This window comes from Danio rerio, chromosome 11, assembly GCF_049306965.1.
Source record: "Danio rerio strain Tuebingen ecotype United States chromosome 11, GRCz12tu, whole genome shotgun sequence".
Taxonomy (NCBI): Eukaryota; Metazoa; Chordata; class Actinopteri; order Cypriniformes; family Danionidae; genus Danio; species Danio rerio.
In genome coordinates, this window is record NC_133186.1 from 24,252,865 (window position 1) to 24,279,705 (window position 26,841).

Here is a 26,841-nt window from a genome sequence, read left to right on the forward strand (position 1 = left end):
GAGGAACTGCCTGGTGGTGAGTTCCTAGAACTACCTAATTTAAAAACCCATAATGAAAGCTCCAAAGAAAATGATGGCTGTGAGGTTTATATTGTGTAAACTGGGAAAATGTCTTCTGAGATGAAGAGATGGCTTGATAATTTGGTCAGAGAATAGTCTCCATCCATTTCACTACTCCTCAGTCCCATTCTGGCATTTTTACAAAAATTTTCATCTTCATCAGGCCTTAAAGCGCGGTTCCTGTGTATCACTCATCACATCATCTATTATCAGTGTTCAGAGGGGCCGGCATCAGGGGAAATAAACGTCTTAAAGTAAGAGGGGGAAATGCTGGCTTAAATTACAGCTTTAAAATTCTCTGATTAGAGTCATTTCATTGCTGGAGATTGTCATTGAAATGAGCTCAGGCAGAACGGGATTAAAGACCAGTTGGTGTCTCTTGTGAACCTTCTATATGGTTTGTGTGCTTTTAGGCCACCCTGTAAGATCTGGCAGTGCTCCTCAAAGAGCCGTATCATTTATCCCTTGCCACATTTGGATGTTTTCTTTCTCTTTTGCTGCTTTACCAACAACAGACGTCCTTGTTTAGAAAGTAGGGGATTTCCATCCAACTGGTGTGAAGATATGGAGCTTTCATTTGCGCCATCTGCCCTACACGTTATATTTTCTTCACAAGTACAGTTAATATTTCAATATTTCATTTCGTTTGTTGCTCTAGAAGTTTTCACGTGTTTGTTTTCATTTTGCATTAATGAGAAAGTGCTGACTCACTGACTTCCGAGGCCCTGTGGGTTTAAACAGAAGGTAGTGTTACTCACGGCTGTTGGGGCAGTGGGGGACTTTAAATGAGGTGTTACGGGAAGCCTGGGGCCCTGAGCAGGAATTTAAGATGAGATAATGCAGTCGACGTCTAGGGGTCTCAGGAGCCCGGTGAGGCTTGTGTTCAGATGATATAGTGGGTCCTGACTGATATTAGACGTTTAAAGAAATTGGACATTTCAGAATGGAATTGTGTGTTTTTGACAAGGACCTAATGGGTGATGCTGAGAGCTGTTGGTCAGTGTGATGTATGATGAGGGTTTGTGGCTTTTAGATGTATGGCTAATGATGAAATTTGTTTTAATTAATGTTAGTTAGTACAATCCCTGTCGATTTACTTATCCATCACCTTTAACTGTAAACATTGGATCACTGTATGCTTTGCTAATAACAAGTCGAATCCTTTTTTGGCTTCAGAACTGAATTGAATGGTCCAATTTTTGGTGAGTCTGTGTGGACTGAAGGCAGCTTTCTCTTCTGATCAAACAAGAGTGACATCGGTGGTTTGATCCATTGTGTGTTCAGAGATGCTCTTCTGCAGACTTGGCCTTGCATTTCTGTCTGCCTTTCTCATCGGAAATTATCAACACACTTTCATCCACACAACTGCTGCTGACTGGTTACTTTCTTAGGCCCCTTTTACACTAATGCATTTTCGTCTTAAAACGCATAAGTTTTGCTACGGTTACGCCATCCGTCCACACTACGCCAGAGTTCTCGAGCGCCGAAAAAGGAGCTTTTTGAAAACGCTGGAGAGGCCGTTTTCATTCTAAAATGCTGCTGCTCCGTTTCAGTGTGGTATTCATCAAATCCCTATCACATGACTATAACACATGGCTTTAACGCTACCGGAAGACAGTACTGTAAACAACAACATGGGCACAGAAATGGAAGCGTTATTTGCACTATTGTCTGTTTTAGGCGACTTTGTGCAGTGATTCATTTTTTACGTTTTGTAACAACTCGACCTTAACGTCTGTACACAAAAATACCTCTCTTGCTTTTTTTGCCATCGCGTTTAATGTTCAACCGGCGTTTGTTGACTAACAATAATCAAATGCCGAACGAGACGCATGCTTTCTGTTTATACTAGAACGCGCATGCCCTGAGTGTGCGAATGGTCACGTGATATACGTTTTTGGTGGCGTAATGTGGACAGAGATATGTTCAGAGACGCTAGGTGAAACGCTAGGTGGACGCGGATTGTTTTTGAAACTCTGTTTTAAAACTAAAATGCACTAGTGTAAACGGGGCCATATTTTGATCCATCCTCTGTAAATGCTAGAGCTGGGTAGTACTGAGTGCTTGCACATACACACACTGGATTGTTCCGTGTTTATCAGAGGATCGATCCATAGGCATATGAGTGATCTGCTGACATATGAGCTGGTCATATCTCTTGTATGAGTTGACATATCTCTGTAAGCACTATAAGCAAATCACTGTAATATCTGATGAGCACATGGATACAATGGCTCATCAGTGGTGTTTAAAAGTCTCAACTTTTGACAGCCTTAGGGATGGCTTTGTGTGAAAATCCAACCCACTAGATCATGTAATTCGCCTGTTAGAAAGCTTTCTAGTACTTTATAATACTACAATTCCAAACAAAAAACTGTATTATATCTAGCATGTGTTCAGTTGTGTAGTTAGCAAGCAAAACTTGTCATAATGTGCAAGATTTCATGCATGCAAGGATTGCTGGTCTCACTCTGTCACATGCTTTGTCCTAAAGCGACTACTGTATGCTTAGTGTTTGGCCAGCTGGGTGCAGGAATTACACTTATTAGTAAGCCATACTTAAAGGCTATTTTAGACAGAATATTCAAAGTAGAATGCAAAAACAATATAGGGAGCATGTCACAGGTTGTCATTAAAAATGAACTAATGTGAATACAAAACCAACTTCACTTCAGTAAAGCAGGCTAGTCGGAATAGTGCTATTTACTTATGCTTTGTTATTAAACTAAATAAAAATGTATTGATGCTGTAAAAGCTACCTCATGGAATTGAAATTAGTCACATCAATCTTTCGCCGGAAGATTTCAGTGGCTGAACAACACTTCTGTGCATGTAACCCATTCGTAAAACAACACAACCTACATCAGCTCTAAGTGACTAAAATGGTTTTAAAACGTAACATTACTTATCTAAAAGAAATACTTCAGCCATAGAGTCATCTTTCCTCCAGCGTGAAAAACTAACTCCAAAATTGATTCAGGATTTTAAAAAAAGTTTTTATTCACCATTTGTTTTTATCAATGTCACTCTCGTGTGCTTGTGAATGCGCAAATGGCGGATCTGCATGAACAGGTGCACACGTACAAATCTACATTTGTTGACAGACAGTTTGGGCTACTTATCAGAATTATGGGATAGATAAACATCTTTTAGCCTTATGCCATACCCAGAAAATAAAAATACAAATAAATACATTTAGATCATTTACTTTAATCAGTACTATTGGAATGTGAAGAGACTTGCTGCACAGCAAAAATATTCTGAAGACAATCACCTACTGCACCTTTGATGTTTTTTTTTTTTGTTTTTTTTTTAGAATTAGAGACTGATATGAATGCGATCACTCAATCCACTTCAGGAGGTGGTCTGGGACACATTCCAGATAAAACTGGACGGGTATAAATGCAACTAGTTATATAAGCATATTATACTTCCTATATGCTAAATATAATCACATAACAGCACTAATACAAATGTAACTGCAACGCCAGATGACAGTCTTGTTTCTTTCCATTTTATTAATTTATAACCAATAAGTTATCAAATTTGAGTATTACATTAATATCAAATAGTAGCATTAATAACAGAGATGCATCTCGCACGTGTAAAAAAAATGTAGCATTTCATTTTCAAAGGCAGAGTCTTGTATTTGTGAGTGTATGTTATACATAAATTAACGTAAACTCTTTACAGTTTTGAATGTCTTTTGCCTTTCTACAGTATATGACAAAATAGATGTTTCATTTAGCCTGTGACGTTTTACTAGAACCAACACAATCTCACGGCAAGTCGTAACTTTTTGATTTAGTGGCTAATTTATATAAATTCGTACAATCTAATTCGTACAATTTATTACGACTTGTTAATCCCCCAATGACGGTTGGGTTTAGGGGTGGGGTTAGGTGCCACGTCTCCTTTTTAAAATCGGACAATTTCGTACGACTAAACTTGTACGAATTCGTACAAATAAGCCACTCAACTGGCAAAAGGTAAAATACTTATGTTTTCTTGTGAGATCAGGCTGACAAGAACACAAGTGAAGTACAACGCTAAATCATTTGTATGCCGAACAGGCTTTATAGCTTACGTTTTTTTTAACAAATAATAAAATTAATACATCTGACCTTTTTAGTCCTTCATACCTATTAGTCCTACTTAAATTTGGATGTAGTGTGGGTTTTAAAGATCAGATTTATGTTCAATTAGAGGAAACTCATTTATGTGTGGAAAGTAAATGGAATTATTTTAAAACTCAAATACTGTAACTTTCTGGTGAGAGAAAATGCACAAACTGATAGGGTGTAAACAGGCCCTTTGATGCTCAGTTTGGATTATCTTAAACATGTGTACATGCATTAACACTCAGTTGAACTGGTGTACTTAATATATAGCTATTTATTTCTACACTCACTGGCCAACGTCTTGAAGCTCCCGAGTCTTCGTGAGCAGGTCGTGTGTTCATGCAAGATTCTGAATTTTATTTTGAATGCTGGAGCTCAAGAAGTGCCACAGATTTGCCCACTGATTCTAAGCAGAGAAACTTCTGGCTTCTCTAAAAATTTTCTGTCTTTCTGGCAGATGCCCAGGAGACCGACTGACGCTGCCTGTTTACTGCTCTAAACACAAATGCACACAAACAAAGTAACATCCCCTCAAAAAAAATGCAGAGCAGGATAACACAAATATACCCCATGTTATTGTGGATTCAATTCTGACCACCAACTTTCCAAAAAAGTGCCCAGTGCTCCTTCAATATGTTTACACCCTTTAACCGCGTGAGCACTTTTATTTAGGTCAAAAAAAAGTCCGAAATGCTGTGGGTGTAACTCGAGCGGTGTACAATACAGAGCCACTAATGCATCTGTTTAACCTTGAAATAGACACTTCCAGTGCAATTTTGACTGAGTCACAAAGAAAACAACGTGTTTCTGTGAAAGCCTTTTTTAAGTGTATGTCAAGACAAGAGTTTTAGATTTTCTCAAATGTTTCATCCAGCTGGTTTTCAAAAGCCATAGCGGTATTGTTTAACACATTTTTTTGCAATCTTTTATTGAGCCACTCTGTTTCAATATATCTAGTCTTGTATTGTCAAATGACTTTCATTTTATACAGTAAGTTTTAAGTGCTTTACAATCTAATTTTGTTTTATGTGTTGCAATTTAAAACAAAAAAACTTTTATAGTGTCTATTATTTAACTTTAAACACTGTCAATATAAAGTAGAGCTGCACGATATTGAAAAAAAAAAGCTAAAACTGCGATATTTTATTATTCTGCGATAAATATTGTAATATGAATAGTTTCAGAAAATGGTTTGAATAGCTCTACTCGACAATTTTCTGGGGAGTCTAACAGTATTCAGGTACAGAAATTGAATAAGTGCAATGCAAAAAAAATTTCTATTTCAAATATATATATATATATATATATATATATATATATATATATATATATATATATATATATATATATATATATATATATATATAAAATATTGCACCAAGTAGAAATATTGTTTAGTTTTTTACCGTCAAAAGAAGTGAAAATGAAAATGTTTTCTTTTTTTTCTTTTTTTTTTTTGATTATTTTAAGGAAATTATCTGCCAGTTGGGTAAGTAAAAATTATATTGTTTTCGCTTTGAGATGTAGATATTTTTGACAAAAATTCTAGGTAATTAATGTTTTTTTTTAGCTTAAATTATAACTCCATATAAATACAGTGATTAAATACAATTCTGTAGCTCCTGGTCAAATATAATTCAGACTTGACATTGCATATCTTTGCAATGTGACATTTTGTTATTTCAATGCTGAAATGATATATTGTGCAGCCCTAATATAAAGATATTTATTGAATGTCGCTAAATAAAATTGTTATTTGAAAACACTTTTTTTTTTATTAACTAACAGTGATTATCAGAGACATTGTTTAGTGAGGGTTTATGCACAGTAGAAGGTGCTTTGTTTAAAGTGTGCTCTTTTTGCAACGCAATGTAATGGATTGCAAACTGAGTACACCTCTGAGATTTGCTAGCACTGTTTAAATACATTGATCGTTTCTATCAATCACATTTTCTATTAATGAACAAACAAGGCAAAGAAAGTTTATTTATGTAGCACATTTCATACGCAATGGTAATTTAAAGTGCTTAACATACAGTAAACAGGAATGACAAAAACAAGTATAAGAAAATAAAAACAAAGAATAAAATGATTAAAAACTGATTAAAACAGGTTTTAAAAGAATGAAAAAAATGAAAGACATAATAATGCGATCTGTCAGACGTAGGACCGTGCTCATTCAGTAACAGCACAGCTTAACAGATGTGTTTCAGTCTTGATTTCAGTAGTAGGGTGTGTAGTAGCTGAAGGCGGATTCACCCTGCTTTGACTGAACTCATGGAATTTCTAATTTATTTGACCTAGTGATCTAAGTGATATGTTAGGTGTGTATTCTAAGCATATCTGTGATGTTTTACATATCTCGAGCATATCTTGGGTAGTGAGGTCCTAGGCCATTTATTGATTTATAGACAAGTAATAATACTTTGAAATCTATACTAAATGTAACCTGGAGCCAGTGTGAAGACCTGAGTACAGGTGGGATGTGCTCTGATTTTCTGGTTCTGGTCAGAATCCTGGCAGCAGCGTTCTGGATGAGCTGTAACTGTCTGACTGTCTTTTTGGGAAGCCATGTGAGGAGTCCATTACAGTAATCCACCCTGCTGCTGATAAAAGCATGAACGAGTTTCTGTAAATCCTCACTAGAAACAAAGCATCTAATTCTTGCAATGGTTTTGAGATGATAGTATGCTGATTTACTTACTGCTTTGACATGACTACTGAATCTCAAATCTGACTCCAGAATGACACCAAAATTCTTGCCCTTATTTTTTGTTTTTTGACCCCTAGAACCAAGGTACGCATTCCCCTTGAGAAACTCTTCTCTGTTCCCAAATGCAATCACTTCTCTTTGTTTAACTGAAGAAAGTTAATGTAAATGCAGTACTTTTTACAAAAGTCTCCTATGTGTTTATTTATTGAATCCAAATGGACTAAACTACTATAAATATTACCACAATTTAAAACAAGTGTTGTATTTTAATCTATTTCAAAATCTATTAAATTTTTTCCCGATAAATTCAGCAGCCATTATTCCAGCCCTTACTGATGCATATATTTTTTATTTGAATATTTTTTTAATAAATAAATGCATCAAAAGAATCATATTTATTTGAAACACAAACATTTCAACATTTTGAATTTATACTAAATAAAAGCATTCATTTTGATGCCTTAAAAATGTATAGACCGCAAACATTTTGAATAATAGACCACACTAAAATCATTAAGCACTTCGATTATGATTATGTTTTTCTGTCTTTGTCTCAGTGTTTGAGAGAATCATTAAGAATCACATCACAGCTTTAAAATGTCAGATGTAAATCCAAGCTGAACTGTAACCGATCCTCCAACTAGAGCTGGCAAACTTCAGATCATACACATTAAAACCTGGCAAACAACGGGGGTGGAAGTTCATTATAAACACCCTGCCAATCTAACACCGAACATATGGACTTGGAGTGACGTTTACCCACTTTCAAATGCTGACTTTAAGCCTTTTCTTAGACACTGACATTTAACGCACTTCATACAAAGTTCTCGTTCTCTTCTGCGTTACATACACTGAACATCTGGAGTCAAGTCTGTGGGCATGTGTTGCTCAGCCATTATCTAATGTTGCTGATTGCCAGTTCAGTCTTGCAGACCTTCGAGCGTCAGACTCTGTGAATAGAACGAGGTGTGTTTGTGTATGTTTTTCCTGGACTCCACCAGGTCCACATGTCTCCGCATGGGCACCAGACCTCTTCCTGTGAACTTTGCGCGCTTTCTTTTATTTTAATATTCCCTTTGATTCTTTCTTGTATGACCTGAAACATGCGTTAAGGTCAAGAAAATGTTTAGTGCAGCAAAAAATAATGGGATTAAATACTATTATAATTTACAAAAAAATAGATTTAAAACAAAACATTTGACATAGCATGTCCATTTAGGGTTTCTCTGTTTTGGGGGGTTTATTTCCTTTGGCGCTGAAGCTCTGTATTTCACATAGTTTTTCTTTCTTCCAGAATAATTAGTCTTTTGCGGTGCTCAAGAGTAAAATATACGAAGTGCTGTGGAAGCGCTTGCCAAAGTCAACTCCACGAGCAGTTTGTGGAGGAACACTAGAACATTTGTAGGCTGTAAACTCTCAGGGAGACGGTGTGTGAACTTCAGAACGCAGAACGGTTTGGCCTCATCCTCACACCCAGTAAAAAAAAAAAAAGACTGACGTTTTAATCATAGCTTCAGTCATAACTTAGCTGATACGCGTCTCCTTTTGTTTTCATTACTGTGATCTGGCTGCGCCGTGGCGTATCGCTGTACGCACTCCTTTGTTTTGGATGGCAGGCTGTGTGGATTGTGGTCTGCTTTTCAAACAGTTGTCCACCATACGGTGCCCAGATTCAAGAGCTTAATTGAGTATTTGTTTAATCAGTGCTTGTGCCTGAAACAAAGCGTTTATTTTTAATTGGACTCAAAAATGTTTCTGACTTTTTACGAGATTTCAATTTAGAGAGAGCGGCTGAAGGCAGAAAATGAGCAGATAATCATATTTTCTGGAAAATAAGTCACAGCTGACTATGCTGCAGGTCCCTCTGGGTCTGTGGGTCAAAAAGCACATTTTCTCTCTCTCAAAGTGATGTAACAGTCACATATAATACTTACATTAAAAACATTAAATGACTCTAAATGTTTGCAGACATTATAAACACTGCAAGTTGTCCCAAACACCTCGCATTTGGAGCAGGAATACAAAGTATGAAGCAAACATAAATTGTATTGGCATGACTTTTAGAGGTAATTTGTAATAATTTAAAGGGCACCTATGATGAAAATTAACTTTTTTAAGCTGTTTGGACAAAACACTGTGTTGGTACAGTGTGGCCACCGTCATACTGCAGTGACAGAAACACAATAAGTCTCTCATTTATTTTAAATTTTTAAATAGGATCCGAATCCCTGCAATTCTGAGGTCCACCACAATGTGATGTAGGAGTGTGGCTTTCCCCACCCACCAAATTGATTAACAGCTGCATAACAACTAGTGGTGTAACAAATCACAAATCTCTTGGTTCGGATCACTCTACTGTTTTTGAGTCATGAATCGGACCATTTTTCAGATCAGCAAAAAAGGAAGAATACAAATGTCATTTGCTTTCCATTTAAACAAAAATATTACTGCAAAAAGCATTGGTTTTTAACAAGCAGAATTTAGAACCTGTAATTAAAAAATAAAAATAAAAATCAAGAAAGAACCAGCTGAAAATAGGAAAATATTCAATACGAAATATGATCTTTAGTACTGTTGCTGATAATGCTAAAAATCTAACATTATAACAGATCATATTTATTTTCAATTACTCATTCAACAACCCACAGATAAAATTTCATGTTTTGTTATACTCTAGGCCTAATTTGTGCTGAAACACGCTGGATCCGGAACCTCTGAAATCTGATTTGGTACCTCATTTTACCAATCCCCCTCCTCACTCGCCCTCCGCCCCCGTCCGCTGTTCACTTTTACTTTGTTCCGCGACTCCCTAACTCTCTTCATTTTCGTCCGCGACAACCAACCCCCGCCCTGGCTCATAACTTACGTCCGCGACACCCCTTCACTATCCGATGCTTGCTATCTCCCAGCTCTCCACTTTTGTGTGCGACACTTCTACATCCTCAGGTAGCATGCCGGATCTGTTACCCCGATCTGTAATGGGACCTCGAGATTCACAATTTAAGCACTGATTATATGGTAGGTGTATCATTTCTGAAATCCTATTCAGTAACGTAATTTTGATGGTTGTTTGTCACCATCTGTTGGTTACACAGTGTAATTGCTTTCACCAGTGTCAAGTTCCCTTAAACAGTGATTTTAATCTTTACCATAAACATCAGTGTTTATATCTGAACTATAAACGGTTCTCCCAGTACTTCTGTATTATTTAATTGTTTGTAACTAACTGAAAAAGTGTAAAAACCGAATCTCTCTTGCAGAAACGCAGATTTGAATGCAGGGCTTAGAAGGATAAATAAACATATGCTAATTATTATTATTATTAAATGTTCATGTTATGCAGGTTTAAATTTTGATCACAATCTTTTAATCTTTAATTGTGCCGCTTTACACTGAATGCATTAAAGTGGGCTAAACACACAGTGACAGAAAACACCTTTAAATAATAACCTAAGAAAGCATTTAGGTCCCACCACAACTTTTTCCGTCATCATTATATTTTAAAGGAAAGCCAAAATGCTTTTTATACATGTGATTTGAATGACCCAGGAGCCAACCTCTCTGCAATTGTTATAAATTTTGGATTACCCTACAAGTTTAAAAAAAGTTATTAATCCGCAGATTGATCCATACTTAAACCCCAAATATTAACATGTCTCCATAGTAACACGTATAAACATTCACAAGACAGGACTTGCGAAAAGCAACTGGGATTAAAAGATCTGTTTAGCTCTCTGTGATCATCTGCACCTCAAGAAGGACTTTTAGAAGTTTGACATGTTTTTAAAACCGTGCATGTTTGTAATAAAGACAGTAAAATCACTGTAATTCATCACCACAGCCACATGCCATTACAATTATAAAAGAAGATGCTTCAATCCCTCTTTGTGGATGTTAAATCAGGTGTATTTTGTAAATTAACATATTGAATATCGATACAGGATTTAATATTATTTAATTATTTAATATCCTGCCACATTTGCCATAGAAAAACAGTGCAAAGTTAAGTGTGTGCGTGCGTGCGTGCGTTCGTGTGTGTGCGCGTGTGTGTGCGTGTTTGTGTGTGTGTGTGTATGTGTGTGTGTATGTCTGTGAGTGTGTGTACGTGTGTGTGTGTGTGTGTGTGTGCGTGTGTGTGTGTGTGTGTGTGTGTGTGCACATGAACTTTATAACAACATTGTGTGTGACTCATCATTTCAGAAAGGCTTTAATTAACAAATACATCAAATAACCACAAGTTCTTACTGTAGTATTTCTCATTTTTATCTGTCACTATGCTGTTTATCTAACATGAGACGAAGCAGGAAATGGACACATGCGTCAGAGCAATAGAGAGCGATCTGTGTCTCTGGCTGTGTCTGAAACCGCCTACTACTCAGGAGTTACTGCATTTGAATTTAAACGTACTACTCGGCCGTTAGAAAAGTACGTTCTATACAGAAAGAATGTGAAAAGTATGAATGGAATTCGGACGTACTACATCCACCATTTTGTCATGGTCACATGACCTACCTTTGTCAGTTGCGTCGCTTTACTCTCATTCATGAATTCGCTCGCGGGGCATCATGGGATAACACAGCATGCATGGGATGCACACTCTTGAATCTCGCCGGAAGTAGCAAGTCATCCGGGTACTTTTCGCATACTGATTTTCGAATTCTATGAATTCGGACATACTACTCAGCTCACATACTGATTATAGCGTCCTATATAATATGGAAGTATGCGGTTTCTGACGCAGCGTCTGATATGCACATGGGAATGGTGGGCAGGGAGAACCAGCTCATTTGCATTAAAGGCGCAGGCAACAATAACAGCTGCAGTGTGCTCAGTTGAAAGTCCACATGTTCAGAAATGTATAATAAATAATCTGATGAAAAGCGGATACTTTACAGACACATTCTGGAGACAAAAGGCTTAAATTCAATCTTAAAAAGGGGTAAAATAGGTGTTTAAGTATTACTGTAATCACTTTTTGTATTCAAATGTTTTACCTGATTGTAATAAATGGGAGTACAAGTCCAAGGGTTTGTAATCTGTATTTATAGCCCATTTAAACTGTGTTTATAATAAAAGGAAAGCCTAAATACATTTTATTTAAAGCCAAACTTTAAACTGCCAGTGTATGTATCATGGCCATAACGGCTGTGCCTTTGTACAAGCTTTACTGGTAATTTTATAATAAACACAGCAGGTTTCAGGTTATTTAAGAAAAATCTCCTGGGTTTACAGAAATAGTAAAGTCAGTTGCTTGTTTGTATCTTGACATCTTAAAGGGACTGATTTAAGAAAGAAAAAATCTGTAACCATTTACTTTCATAGTAGGAAAAGCAAATACTATGGAAGCCAGTGGCTGCAGGTCTTCCTGAAAAAGAAAGGGGGAAACAGTCCCTTTGTTTAGACTTGATTTTTGATCATTGCGTTTTTTAATGTCATACTGTTTTAAAATCTCTACTGTTTGGAGCCCTAGACGAGTCAGGCGACGGTGGTTTATTTTTCATTTCCAAGCCACACAGAAATGTTTCGCATCTTCTGCTCCATTGCTTGATTTGTGTATGTCGTATTGTCATTTGCTCTCAGTGGGAAATGAAGCGTAGCGGTGATCTCGTGTTGTTTATTTGTTCTTTTGTGTACTCTTCCTGCAACTCTGAAGCAGTGATATGCAAATCCACTCCGGTCTCTTGATCTCAGTTTATTAATTCCTGTTTCTTTGTTTGCTTGTCTTTGAATTTGGCTGTTTCCACTTTGAAGCTGGTTGGGAGGAAAACAGTCATACGGAAATGATTTACAACCAAAAATCAAAGGAAACATTAGGAGTAAACAAACTATAGAGAGAAGGATGACACAGAAAGTGTATCTTATATTAGAAGTTGTGTGGTCAAATCAGAGCAACACCAAGCAGAGACTGTAAACACATGTGTTCTTCCCGTCAGGATCCCTGTCTCTACTGAATGCTGAAGACTCTTTCCCAGAAAACAATCACAGTGGCGTAAATCTCCATCAGTATTGCCCTCTATTTCCTCCAAAGGGTGACCTTTTGACAAAGCTAGAGTTGGGTGATAAATTAAGTTCACAGATTTCACAAGCAGTATTGTGATTTCGGCAGCTAGCTCTCTGCAACTCTTACATGGTCCCCGACTGAAGCCAAGCAGGGCTGCGCCCAATTAGTACCTGGATGGGGAAACCACATAAAAAAAAACTAGGTTGCTGCCTGAAGTGGTGTTAGTTAGGCCAGCAGGGGGCACTCAGCCTGCAGTCTGTGGGTCCTAGTGCCCCAGTATATTGATGGGGATTCTATATTGCACAGTGAGCGCCGTCTTTCAGATGATATGTTAAACCGAGGTCCTGACTCTCTGTGGTCATTAAAAATCCCAGAATGTCTTTTGAAATAAAGTAGGGGTTTAACCCCGGCATCCTGGCCAAATTTGCCTACTGGCCTCTGTCCATCGTGGCCTCTTAACCATCCCCATATCATAACTGGCTTCATTACTCTGTCTCCTCTCCACTAATCAGTTGGTGTGTGGTCTGGCTTAATATGGCTGCCGTCGCATCATCCAGGTGGATGCTACACACTGGTGGTGGATGAGGAAATTCCCTTCAAAAATGTGCAAAGTATGTTGAGTGTCCAAATGTTGGGAATTATTATTATTATTATTATTATTATTATTATTATTATAAAGACACTTTTTAGGTCCACCAAGATTTCTCAAGTAGCCCAGAATTGAGATATAACAAGTATAATATAGCAAAAATTAAATTCTAATTTAATTAAAATTTTGATTGTTTTCATTATTTTAGATTTTTTTCCGATACCAAAAATTTCCAAACGGTTCTAAGGTTAACATGTTGATATTGTTGTCTAAAAATGTCTATGAACATGTCTCAAAAATATCATTTTGTATTTAGAAGAAACGTCATTGGTATATTACAGAATAAAATGAAATATTAATAAAAATGAAGAGAAATATAGAGTTGGTAGTCTGAATCCTGAAATAAATAAATGATGGTTTTCAGCCTTTATAGCATTTATACAAATGATTGTTGAGTATCAGATTGGGATTTTCAAATGCAGAAAGTAATAGGTTACGTATGTTTTACATTTATGATAATAGAAAACATCTCTTAGACTCTTAGTGAGTCTAAGAAATGTCTTAAAATCTTAGCGAGTCTTTCAAAACTCCAAACTTTTGAGCAGAAGAAAGTTTTTTTTGGCAGTCTTAGGACATTGCTTAAAGGTAATATGTCAGATTTAGGATTAAGAGCTAATTAAAAAAAAGTAGCACACTACCTTTCTTTCCCTACAGTGGGATCTTTAAATAAAGATCTTGGCTATTATACAAAAATCTGCCTGAGGCCCTTTTTTTGGAAGTTGACTGGTCCACGTGAGGAAAAGGCTAATTCCATTAGAAGAAATAAGATGCTAACTAAGTTTACAGGCCACAAAAATGCAGCTGGTGTTTTTCTTTTACACGTCCTCAGGCTGCAGGAGAATAATTACACAGCAGCAGAAAGACTGATATAAAACCCTGCTCACCTTTTGTTTGTTTTCTCTTGCTCTCTCTCTCTCTGTCTCTCTCTCTCTTACTCAGATCAACCTCAGGCACGCTCTACACCCATAAACCCCACGCTAACCAGCTCCACTGAATCAGCCACGCTGCTGAGGAGAGACAGCAAGCCACACAGCAATGGGGTGAGAAACGGCACCTTCTCACGAGCTGCCTCTTCATCATCCTCATCTTCATCCACAGCCCATAAAAACCCTAAGAAGTTACAGTCGAACCCATCCATCAACAGTCAGAGGAGCAAAGGAAGCTCCAAATCCAACAGCTCCAAGATCCCCACAGAGGCCCAGGATGGTGAGACAGACCTTACTGCACAATAACAATGACTGCTTTTTCAGTTCCTTTCAATTGACAAAGATGAGCCTTGAAGTAGGGCTAGCTTTTAATGCATTAATGGAAATTGCTGTTTTCAATTGTGCGTGTGAAAAACATCAAAAAAACTTGCATAGTGCAAACTTAACATTTAATGCATTGCAACAAGCTTTGTGGCATACTTTTGACATGAAAGTCTCAGCTTTCAAATTCTGCAATGTTATTGTGAAAAGCAAACAACGACTATGGCTTTTGCTATTTTTATTGTGACATGCTACATTACAACCTCAGTTTACATTAAACCACATCAGTGCAGTATTAAACTGACCATCATTATTGGTTGGTTATAGTTAAGAATTAATCCCTAAAACTGCAAAAAGATGTCAATGAACATAAATTGAACAAATGACACCTATGTTCTTTGCAATAAATGAAAAGCCCATTGAATCCAGATCAGAACTGAATCAAATCACAACCAGCCACTTTATTAGGTACACGTTAATAGTACCAGGTTGGACCCACTTTTGCCTTCAGAACTGCCTTCATCCTTGTGGAATAGATTCAACAAGACATTGGAAATATTCCTCAGAGATTTTGGTCCATATTGACTTGATAGCATCACGCAGTTGCTGCAGATTTGTTGGCTGGACATCCATGATGCAAATCTCTCATTCCACCACATCTCAAAGGCGCACCGTTGGATTGAGATCTGTTGAATGTGGAGGCCATTTGAGTACAGTGAAGTCATTGTCCTTTTCAAAAAACAAGTCTAAGATGATTTGCGCTTTATGACATGGCGCGTTTTCCTGCTGGAAATAGCCATCAGAAGATGGACATGGCCAGCAACAATATTCGGGTAGGCTGTGGCCTTGACACAATGGCAGGGTTCATACGGTTGCTGGAAATCATGTAAAATGCTGGATTTTTAATATAGTGTTTTCAAGCTTAGAGAAGAATGCATATTCACACTCAAAAACGCCAAACGCAACGCTCAGCAGTTTTGTATATGTGTACACACACACACGCAAACGCACACATATACACACACACACATATATATATATATATATATATATATATATATATATATATATATATATTAGTGCTGTCAATCAATTAAAAAATTAACTAATCGCACCTTTTTAAAAAAATTTATCGTGATTAATCGCATTTAAAATACTGAAACTTGTAATTTTGGCTATTTAAATGTAAAATTAATGTAAACGCAAGACAAAAAATATTTAATATAAATTCAAAATATAATTGTTTAATAGAATTTTTGTTTAACTTGTAACACAGATTTCTTCATGTAAACAACATACCCACAATAAACCATCAAGATCCTGGCTTGACAGCCATATTTATTACAGAAATGAAAACACAGGCATGTTAATGACATTTAAATTTCAAAACAATCAATGCCAATAAAGAAAACATTGATTTCCATGTTGGATTCTAAGTGGACTGCAAAAAAATGCCAAAATACAGGAATTGCAGATATGGAAAATGAAACATTATAATAATAAACTATAGAATACAAACTGTTGCACTCATTGTAAAGTTTTATTGCTGTGAGTTGAGAACATTAGTTATAGAGTAGAAACAATTCTGCTTAATCCTCCTTTACATTCATCCAGTTGCTAAGACTAGGAGTATCCCTCAAGTGCACAGAGACTCCCAAATGCCCGCAAATGAATGATAATTTCTTGCAAACCGGTTGTTAAATACATTGCACACCCTTCTCGCCCCTATTCAGATACGTCGCTCACTCCACCCCTGACACCCCTCTACAGGGCCTGACACAGACACACACACAGACACACACAACGCGCTGCAATCGTTTTGGCCCCAACGGCCTTCCATACTGGAGCGACTCCCCTCAGATTCAACACGCATGATCACGTTTATCAAATTTGCTTAAACTAAGTGTCCTAAAGTATTACTGTATTTCACAAGGATTCTGACACAACAACGCGAAGCATACACTTTCGTTGCGTTTAATGAGGAAACACGCTAAACTTGGAGGGCGCATGCTGAAAGGCAGAGTAATGCCCTGTCTTTGACAGCTCGCGACTTCACCAGACGTTCTGAGTACATTTACATAAGACACCAATACTCCGATTTTAATATGATTAAGATAATACTCTGATTAAAATTCTACCGTGTAGCCTTAAAAGGAACCTTACCTTAAAGGAACACCGAGTCACGAAATGTGAAGGATTTTCTTTCTGTTCGCCATGCGGTATCAACTTACAACAGAAGTCGAAAGTTAAAAATGAAACACCCGAAATTGCATGAAACTCTGGATAACCTGTGATGCAACTAACTGTTTTATACTGGAACTTGCCTTCAAAAAGTGCTTCCTTGGTCTTATCCACATTTATTGCATGTTGAACACACGTCCACCACAACAGGAAGTAAAAAAAAACCTGCAACTGCGTTAATTGCGTAAAAAATTTTTAACGCGTTAATTGTTTAAAATTAATCGCATGCGTTAACGCACTAATTTTGACAGCGCTAATATATATATATATATATATATATATATATATATATCCAGAGAGTCTTATTTGTTTTATTTCGGCGAGAATAAAAGCAGTTTTTAATTTTTTAAACACCATTTTAGGGACATAATTATTAGCCCCTTTAAGCTCTATTTTATTTCAATAGTCCACAGAACAAACCATCGTTATAAAATAACTTGCCTGATTATCCTAATTAACCTAGTTAAGCCTTTAAATGTCACTTTAAGCTGTATAGAAGTGTTTTTAAAAATATCTAGTCAAATATTATTTACTGTCATCATGGCAAAGATCAAATAAATCAGTTATTAGAAATGAGTTATTAAAACTATTATGTTTAGAAATGTGTTGAAAAATCTTCTCTCTGTTAAACAGAAATTGGAAACAGAAATTACCAGGGGGACTAATAGTTCAGGGGGGCTAATAATTCTGTCTTCAACTGTATAGATACACACACACACACACACACACACTAAGGAACAATAGTCATTATTAATTGTGATTAACATTTTGAGCAAAATTATTTTTATTATTATTTCTTCTGTTATCATGCAACCCTAATGTGAATTACTTTTGCCTTTCTATCAGGGGCATTCTTCCCTTGACCTCTGGCATCAACGAGACCTTTGCAGCCACAGAACTTACTGGATATTTTTTTCTCTTTCAGATCATACTCTGTAAACTCTAGAGATGGTTGTGCATGAAAATCCCAGTAGATCAGCAGTTTCTGAAATACTCAGCTCAGCCCATCTAGCACTAACAACCATGCAACGTTCAAAGTCACTTTTCTGCCCCATTCTGTTGCTCGCTTTGAACTGCAGCAGATTGTCTTGACCATGTCCACATGCTTAAATGCACCGAGTTGCTGCCCTGTGATTGGCTAAATAGAAATTTGCGTTAACTAGCAGTTGGACAGGTGTACCTAATAAAGTGACCAGTGAGCATATATGAATATAATTACTGTCATTATCCAGACCTACTACCCTGTGGGATTTTGGTAGCTTTTATTTTACATGTACATACTATGCACTTATTGCTACAACAAGGTACTAACCCTGAACCTAACCTTAACCAATGTTATATTACCCAGTACCCAGTCAAATACATCAAGTGCATGTATGTACACATACTGTAAAATAAGTGAGATTGTTGTGGGGACTAACTTTCCGTGCTGTGTCCAGATTGCTGTGTCCACTGCATCCTGGCCTGCCTGTTCTGCGAGTTCCTCACACTGTGCAACATCGTGCTGGACTGCGCCACGTGTGGCTCCTGCGCATCAGACGACTCCTGCTTCTGCTGCTGCTGTGCTTCAGAGGAATGCGGCGACTGTGACCTGCCCTGTGACATGGACTGCGGAATCATCGACGCCTGCTGCGAGTCTGCAGACTGTCTGGAGATCTGCATGGAGTGCTGCGGCCTTTGTTTCTCCTCCTGAGACTGATCTGAGACCTGAGGAGAAACGAGCAGACAATGACAGACGCAAACCTAGCTGTGAGTTACAGTCAGGTAGCTTTCTTATGAGGTTAGTGGTCCAACACTAGTGGTGTTATTCTGAAATAGTCGTATACATGCATATGAATTTCTTCTGGAATAGTTTCTGCTTTAATGTGCTTTGTTGAGTCTACATTGGCGTGATGCTGAATACAAACACATCGACTGAGGAAAAACTAAAATCATCTAAGCGCCAAGCTTTTGATAAAAGCACAATCGACAGGCACCCAGTGGTTTACAAATTCCACAATAATGCACGCCGGAAAAGAGCTTGAACAATGCAGTATCATTAAAAAGCCTCTCAAGGAAGACTAATCCAAAGATCACATACACAGTCAACACTATTTTGTAATGTTAATCCCAAATATCACCTCTCAGTACGCACACTTACTGTAGTACACTGGTGTAGTCCTTTGAGGATTACAAAAGCCATAAACTGTGAGTGTGAAACTCATAGATGTATGCGAGCGGGAGAACGACGTGTGTATTTAATATATGGTGCCATGCTACAGTTGTATTTTAGATTGTATATAAACGTGAAGAGAATCCTGTCCGTCTCCACATTTGCTCTTGTGATGTTCGTATTCTTGTTTTTCTGTCGTTTTTCACTTCATTAAGCAGTCTTACTTGTACTGGAATCATACTGTAAACGGTTGTGAATTGCTCCCATATTTTTTCCCCAATGTGAAATGTCTGCCTTGTAATTCCAAAACTTTCCATTTAAAGAAGTGTGTGTGTGTGTGAATCTAAATGTTTGATTATCTATCTACCTATTGTTTATGTAGTAAATGCCTAGCATTAGCAGTATTATTTTATCCTTTGCAAAAAAAAAGTCAGGTTTCTTTACAGCCAGGTTCAGACTACATGATGATATTTTAATCCACGACCCATTTGATGTTGGTGAATTCTTGCTAAAGCATAAACAACAATAAGCACATATTTGATCTTGTCTCTGGGGTCAGTTTTTATGCTAATTACTCTGTTAGCTGCATTTGATTATTGATGCAAAATTCAAACCTGCTTGGCAGCTGCTTATTTTATATCAACAGCATTAGATTGTCATTTCAAGCTGGTGATACTTGATGTAGCAGTGGCTGATTTTTAAAAATATTTTATATATATATATATATATATATATATATATATATATATATATATATATATATATATATATATATATATATATATATATAATTTTTTTTTTTAATACAAGTGTACTGTTGACTAATGTGCTCTACTTTTAAAATACTAATATGGACCTTTTAGGCTGCATGGTTTAAGTGACTCAATTCTGGGGGTTTTTTCCTCCCATGTGGCATAGATATGGCTCGTGTACATACGTGTAAGCAGGAAAAAATGACATGGATTCTGATTTACTCAAGTTAGATTCAGGTCTAGTTCATATGTGAAAGTCTATCCGATATGAATCGGATCTGTGCCATTATGTCTGCTGTGTAAGCAGGTAGATCAGATTTTCCCCAACATGACAAGACAACATGACAACAAAATTCATCATTAAAAATCATTGTGAATGACATCAACTCTGATGCTGTAATTTCAGAACCGACTTCAGCAGTCCCAAACCTTAAATCTCATATATTAGGGCAAAAAAAGCTTTTATATTGACATATAGCACAATTATTTAAGCATGTTAATAAGAGAGAGTAAGCGCAACATCCGCCACGTAACCAATATAAACTAATATAAAACTGTGGCATAAGTATAAATTGTGCCATGGACATTACATTAAGATGCATACTGTTTTAAAAAGGCCTACATTAAAAGAAGATGGCCAAATGAGAACTTTCTGTCATAAACTGTAGCAAAACTACTTGTCAAAAATAAATAAATAAACAAAATAAACCCTGTGAACACATTAAATACAGGAATGAAGAAAAGTGCGCTCTTTTATTATCAGCTGTCAGTCAGCGCCCGCTTTTTTTTTTTCTGGTCATTGAGTCTTTGCCATGTGCAGTGTAAATGCAGACAATCAGTTACGAGTCATTTTTAAAAAGATGATGTAAGCAAGTCAGCAAAAATATTGGATACAGTCACAAAATTGGAATTGACCATCAAGATCTGTGGTGTAAATGCAGCCTTATATACAAATGTGTACTTTGAAAAGCTATCGCCTCAGCTTAGTACAGTTTCGAATAGTTTATTAATAGACATGGCCAATATTCTCATTGATAGTCTATTTTTTTTGTGAAGGAATAATTATATAATTTATGTAGGTCATGTACATGCAATATTGACTGCTAATATGCGAGTGCGAGTGATCAAAATGCTTTATGAATGCAAAATGTCTTTTTATGGGTTATGACATTTGAATGCTTGAATATTGTCATTGAAAATCCATTGTAAAGAGTTAAATAAATTGCTAAATGCTATACTTTTAACACACGCTAGGTTAATTCCATCACAACAAATGTGAAAAGTTACAATTTCAAATTTTGCTAATATGGCTGATAATTGAGAATTAATTAGATCCATTATTTTAGTCTTACCATCAGCCAATCGCTGCTTTGCCAATCATGATTGTGAGGATCAATAGATCTGTCCTTCACAGCAAACACAAGCACACAAAGCAAATATCAGATCAATTCATGCAGATATTTTAATCTGATTCTCAAATTTGTTTGAAGAACCAAATTAGCCAAATATCAGTTATTAAGATTAAAAGATCCAGAATCTGCCAACTTAAATTAGGTTGTTTAAGCATGGTTCTGACCCCTATGACTGTGCCATAGTGGATGGCAATCAACCCCATGTCTTGGATGCTTCACAGCAGCATTATTTTATTTATTTTTTTACGCTGACCAATAGGAGCTCTTAAGTACTGTATGGAGCTTTTAGATTTGGTGAAACAAGAGAGACGATATTGTCATAACGTAAATTGTCTGGCTTTCTTCTTTTTTTCCTGACAGAAAAGACAGCCAGTATGAAACTCGCCACTTTGTTAGCCATTGTTTGTTTATGCTTATTTCCCGTACATGCTTCCTAATGACAACATGCAATGACTGGTTAGGAAGTGATGCGTAGTCTGACTACAACATCAATTTAGAAGTAAAAATGTCTTATGAGTGAATATTGTACAAGTGTAGTCTGAACCAGGCCGAAAATCTAAATCACATATTACCCATACATATTCATCTCTCAGAAAGATGGTGAAAAGCAGCGCTTTCATTTCAACTGTTTACATTTAAGGATGTTTCTATTCTAGCTTGCAATCAACTGGTGGTAAACTAAATATATTTTAACTGGACATGTGTACAACAATGGAATAAAAAAACAGGAGAAAAGAAATCTGTCTGCGTCCTGTTTGGTGATGTTGAATTATTTTTTTTCCATCAAATAACTCACATTTTATTATCTATTTGTTTTTTGTTTATGAAACCTAGAAGCAGCAAATGCAGAATAGATTAGCATGGAAGCTCACAACCAGTTAGAAAATGGTACTTTAGTATACTTTAAATTATTCTGTTCATGAAATAAGGATACTTGAGCAAAAAAACTGATATATTGGTTGTTTCATGCTGTTTTTTTTTATTATACATACCTAAATCCCATCATCCACATTGCCGTCATCATAGCATTTGTTCTGCATAACCCTCATATTTTGGGTTTATTTTGTAATTAGCTGTGTGAAGCTGTGTGATAAAAACTGCTGTTTGGACAGGCATCGCCTCTAACCTCTTTTCTGTTGCCCAGGAAAGCTCTGCAAGGCTCGGGCAACAGAAAACACTGCGGTTTAATAGGCTCTTAAAGGGCTGCCAAAGTCGTTGAAGAGGAATGTCTGTTTGAGGCAACAGTGCAATGTGTGATAAGACCTTCTCAGTTACATCTCCTGCTCACTATGCATTTCACCTTCTCTCTCTCTCTCTCGCTCTCTTCCTGTTTTTCTCTTTCTTTCAAGTCTATAAATATGGTTCTAGCTGGCTGTGGGTGGTGGATTCTATCCCTGGTCAAGTCTCAACCACACAGGTCTATAGATAGGTAGATGACGGTTTTAACCTGGTGGTCAGAGGCACTCTGGTCTCGAAATGTTAGCATGAAACAGAGGCAGCATTGAAGCGAGGCAAGAGGCTAAAGTCTTCCTGAATCTCAAAAAATTAAAGAATGACAATTATTGTTTATCATTATCATGTATTCTTCCTTGGTTGTTTTAAACTTTTGAGTTTCTTTTGTTGAACACAAAATAAATATTTTGAAAAAGGCTGCATACTGGCATTCATCGACTTCCTTAGTAGGAAAAAACAAATACTATGGAAGTCAATAGGCTACCAGCATTTTACAAAAATTTTACTTTGGTGTTAAAGAAAGTTACTTAAAGTTTTGAACAAGTGAACTGTGAGTAAATGATGACTCAATGATGACATTATTTAAGCCAACAAGAATCAATGACATCACTGAGCACATCAGTTCCTCATCAGATTTTCTGTCAAATCAAATGCCCTGTAGTATTTGAAATCTATAGTGTCTTATAAGATGCAGCTGTCATTGTATTAAATGCACAGTGCATCCCATATAAAAACAGTGAAGTCTGTAATTACAAGATATAATCACATCCCTCAATGACCTCCTGAATGAAGCAGCAAAACAGCTCATTCTCAAGCATAGTAAACACTGAAGGCAAAGCAGCAAGCAAAGAGTGAGAAGGCCAAAAAATCCCAGAGAGTAAAATAAAGTCGACGCACTCTCAAAAATGAAAAAGACACAAGTGAATGAAGAGACATGCAATTAATTGAAAAAAGGTAAATGTTTCAGTCACATGTTGACCATTGTCAATGGCGAGCTAACGGTGTAAGAACTGGAAGCCATCTTAATTTAAGATGTCACATGATGATTCAGTAGATCACTTGAGTGGTACGATATGGTACGGGTCACCTTTATCAGGCTTGCGTTTCCACTGCCAAAAGGGTACCAATGCTTGCGGTTTTAGACAGCTTTGGTAACAACTACGGTGCACAGAGTAGATTCTACTCTTCTTCTTGGCTTTGTGGTTGTTTATTAAGACAACGACAAGGTTTGTTTGAGCTCAGGTTGACCATGGCTTATTATATGTATATAGGATTAAGATGTAATGTCTCGGCTGTGTGTTTCAAAATAGAGCTCTCTTTGTTTTCATTCTCCTGCCCTGTGTTTACGCGCTATTGACGCTTCTCTGTAAGCCAATAGCGTTCAGCTGTGCGTCTAGCTCCAACTTTTGGTACTCTATGGTCTTGCTTGGTACCCTTTAGAAAGAGTACCCAAACTGTGTACCTAATTTTTGGTTCCTTTTGACAGAGGAAACATAAAATCCTACCGAACTGTATCGTACCGAATCACTCAGTGGAAACGGGCCAATAGACCAAGCAGAGAGGCCACTGAAGGCACCAATGATGATGACGGTTATCCTTACTGCAGAAATTACGCTTGTGCTTCACTTTAAAATGAAACATGAGAATTAGGAAGTAATTCTGCATTGATACAATGAATGCCATGATCATATGAATGTAAGACTTGCTGTTCTGATTTAAGACCTTAGTTTAAGACTTTTTAAGACCTGCAGAAACCCTGTAATAACCGGGAACCAAATAAAGTGGTGACAGACCACTTCGATAATTATTATTTGTAGCAATGAAAGGAAGAAAACCTAAAAATATTAGATCATTGTTTACATTTACAGGCGGCAGGAAGGTCCAAAGACATACTGTAGGTGAATTGGGTAAACTATATTGCCCATAGTGTATGTGTGTTTCCTAGTAATTGGTTGCAGCTGGAAGGATATCCGACGCCGCGTAAAACATATGCTGAGATAGTTGGCAGTTCCTTCCACTGGAGGGACCATTGATAAATAAGGGACTAAGCCGAAGGAAAATGAATGTTTACATTTACACTCAAGCACAATGCATTTGCACTTACTCAGCATACAGGCAACTAGGGTTCCTTAAACAACTTGTGAATGGCACATAGTGCACTATATAGAGGGTAAATGATTGAGACACAGAAAATGTGCTTTCTATTGAGAATGAAGTCTTGTATCACCTTAATGTCACGTGAAACACCAAAACTTACACACTCACAAAGTCTTCTCTGTAGCACAGAGCGGTCATACAGTATGTGCAGACTACAAATCATATAAGACTCATCTGAATTGTATGCTGAATGCTGCATTTTCAATGGTTAAACAGACTCAGAAATGCTATTAAAGACTGTGTGAGCCAGTCATGAGTCAGATGCAACTTACGAGCAAAACACTATTGGCTGATTCTCAAAAGGGTGGAGGGGCTTCTCCATATATGCCACTCTTATTTCACTTATGGAACAACAGCACACCAAAACACATTCTCTAACATCTGTACACACCAGCATCTGTGCACTTTAGGGTTTTCTCATGAGCAAATTCTTTCTGTGAGACAAACGATGTGCAGATATTCTCACAATTCAGCAACAGAGGACAAGTGGCTATTGAATATTAACTATGAAATTACAAAGAGCGCATTATAATGGAGGTGAAGGGGTCGCCAGCTGTGATGAAAATCTCAGATTAATGACCTCGGTGTGAAAACAGCACTGGCCTTGAAACTTAGTGAAAATTCAGCTTCTCTTCTCTTGCAGAAGTCACCGAGATGCCAAACAGAAGACAAAGTGTCTGTTTTATTAATGCAGGGGTCGACAGAGGTCGGTGGAGGACATTTTTCAATTGTTTTTCCAAGTAGTTCAGTTCATACAGCTGGATTGACTGTTCTAAGAGAGAGAACATCCCTTGGTGTATTAGAAGAAGTCATTATAAAGTGACAGCTTGTTGTTGTTGTTGTTAGACCTGAAAATGGGTCTTAATATGGACTTAACTATTATGTACTTATTTAAATATATCACTTGGTACAATGCACTTCTTAGGTACATGCATGTTGTTATAGTGTACATAGTTCTATTAAAAAATTTGCACCTGTAATAAATTTCTGTTACTACATTTACACTCACCATTTATGGCCACTTTATTAGGTAAACCTTTCCAACGGCTTGAATTTCTAATCAGCCAATGAGTATTGTTGCTGACCAAGTCCATCCCTTTATCAACACAGTCTAACCCACTACTGATGACTACTTCCAGCAGGATAACACGCCATGTCATAAAGTTTAAGTCATCTTAGACTGGTTTCTTGAAATTGATAATGAGTTTACTGTATTTAAAAGGCCTCCACAGTCACCAGAACTCAATCCAATAGAGCACCTTTGGAATGTGGTGGAATTGGAGATTTGCATAATGCATGTGCAACCATCAAATCTGCAGCAACTGTGATGCTATCATGTTGGACCAAAATCTCTGAGGAGTTTTCCAGTACCTTGTTGAATTTATGCCAAGTAGGATTAAGGCAGCTCTAAAGGCAAAAGGGAGTCCAACCTGGTGTTAGTAAGGTGTACCTAATAAAGTGGCCGGTGAGTACAATAATCCATCCAATACACCTTAATTTACCCTAATTAACCTGTGCCTAACTTTATACCACCTCAGTAATACCAGAGGTGTTGTGTAATAAAATATGAACAGAATAAGTATTGTCTTTATTTTTTGAAGTACTTGTACACTACTACAGTAGTGGTTAAAGCCAAATAATATAAAGTGCGACTTGCCAATGTGATCTGATAAAAAATTAAGAATAATTATAATACAATAACTTCAAAAAAACTAATTAAACTTGCATTACTTATTTAAAAATGTTTTATAGCGTTTTTGTTTTACACCAAGCTGCTGCTACTACTATTACAGTTGTTGTTGTTGTTATTATTATTATTATTATTATTATTATTATTATTATTTGTTGGGATAAGGCATATTTGGTAGTAGTATTAATAATAATAATTCTATAATTTCCTAGAATTTATTGATCTATCTGTTTACTAGGCTTGATTAGGGCTACTATACGTACTACTACTAGTAATATTGATAATGATGATGATAACTGTAAAAACTAATGTCATTTTTCACTATGCAATTTAAACTATATAGATGAATTAAGAAACATAATATTTGGTCATTTACTTTACAAACAACTATTTTACTGTAAAACTAAACCTTT

General features: G+C 36.7%; 1 protein-coding gene and 1 long non-coding RNA gene across 4 annotated transcripts in view; one reads left to right on the top strand and one right to left on the bottom strand.

Annotated features, from left to right (window-relative positions):
* mdfi (MyoD family inhibitor) overlaps positions 1 to 19,730 on the top strand; it is a 56,119-nt gene extending 36,389 nt beyond the window's left edge. For both annotated transcript variants that reach the window (XM_003199484.7, XM_009305998.5), the window contains exons 4-5: positions 14,484 to 14,750; positions 18,472 to 19,730. In XM_003199484.7, coding sequence (XP_003199532.3) covers positions 14,484 to 14,750; positions 18,472 to 18,725 — 521 coding nt within the window. In that variant the 3' untranslated portion in view covers positions 18,726 to 19,730. The remainder of the gene's footprint in view (positions 1 to 14,483; positions 14,751 to 18,471) is intronic.
* Positions 14,904 to 26,841, bottom strand: part of LOC137496650 (uncharacterized) — a 125,995-nt gene continuing 114,057 nt past the window's right edge. Inside the window, exons 8-9 of one of the 2 annotated variants that reach the window (XR_012387147.1) lie at positions 18,454 to 18,739; positions 14,904 to 15,477 (exon numbers count right to left, since the gene is read on the bottom strand). This is a non-coding gene — a long non-coding RNA (uncharacterized lncRNA). Of the gene's footprint in view, positions 15,478 to 17,784; positions 18,740 to 26,841 lie in introns of those variants that run through there. The other variant, XR_012387146.1, reaches the window with a different exon arrangement.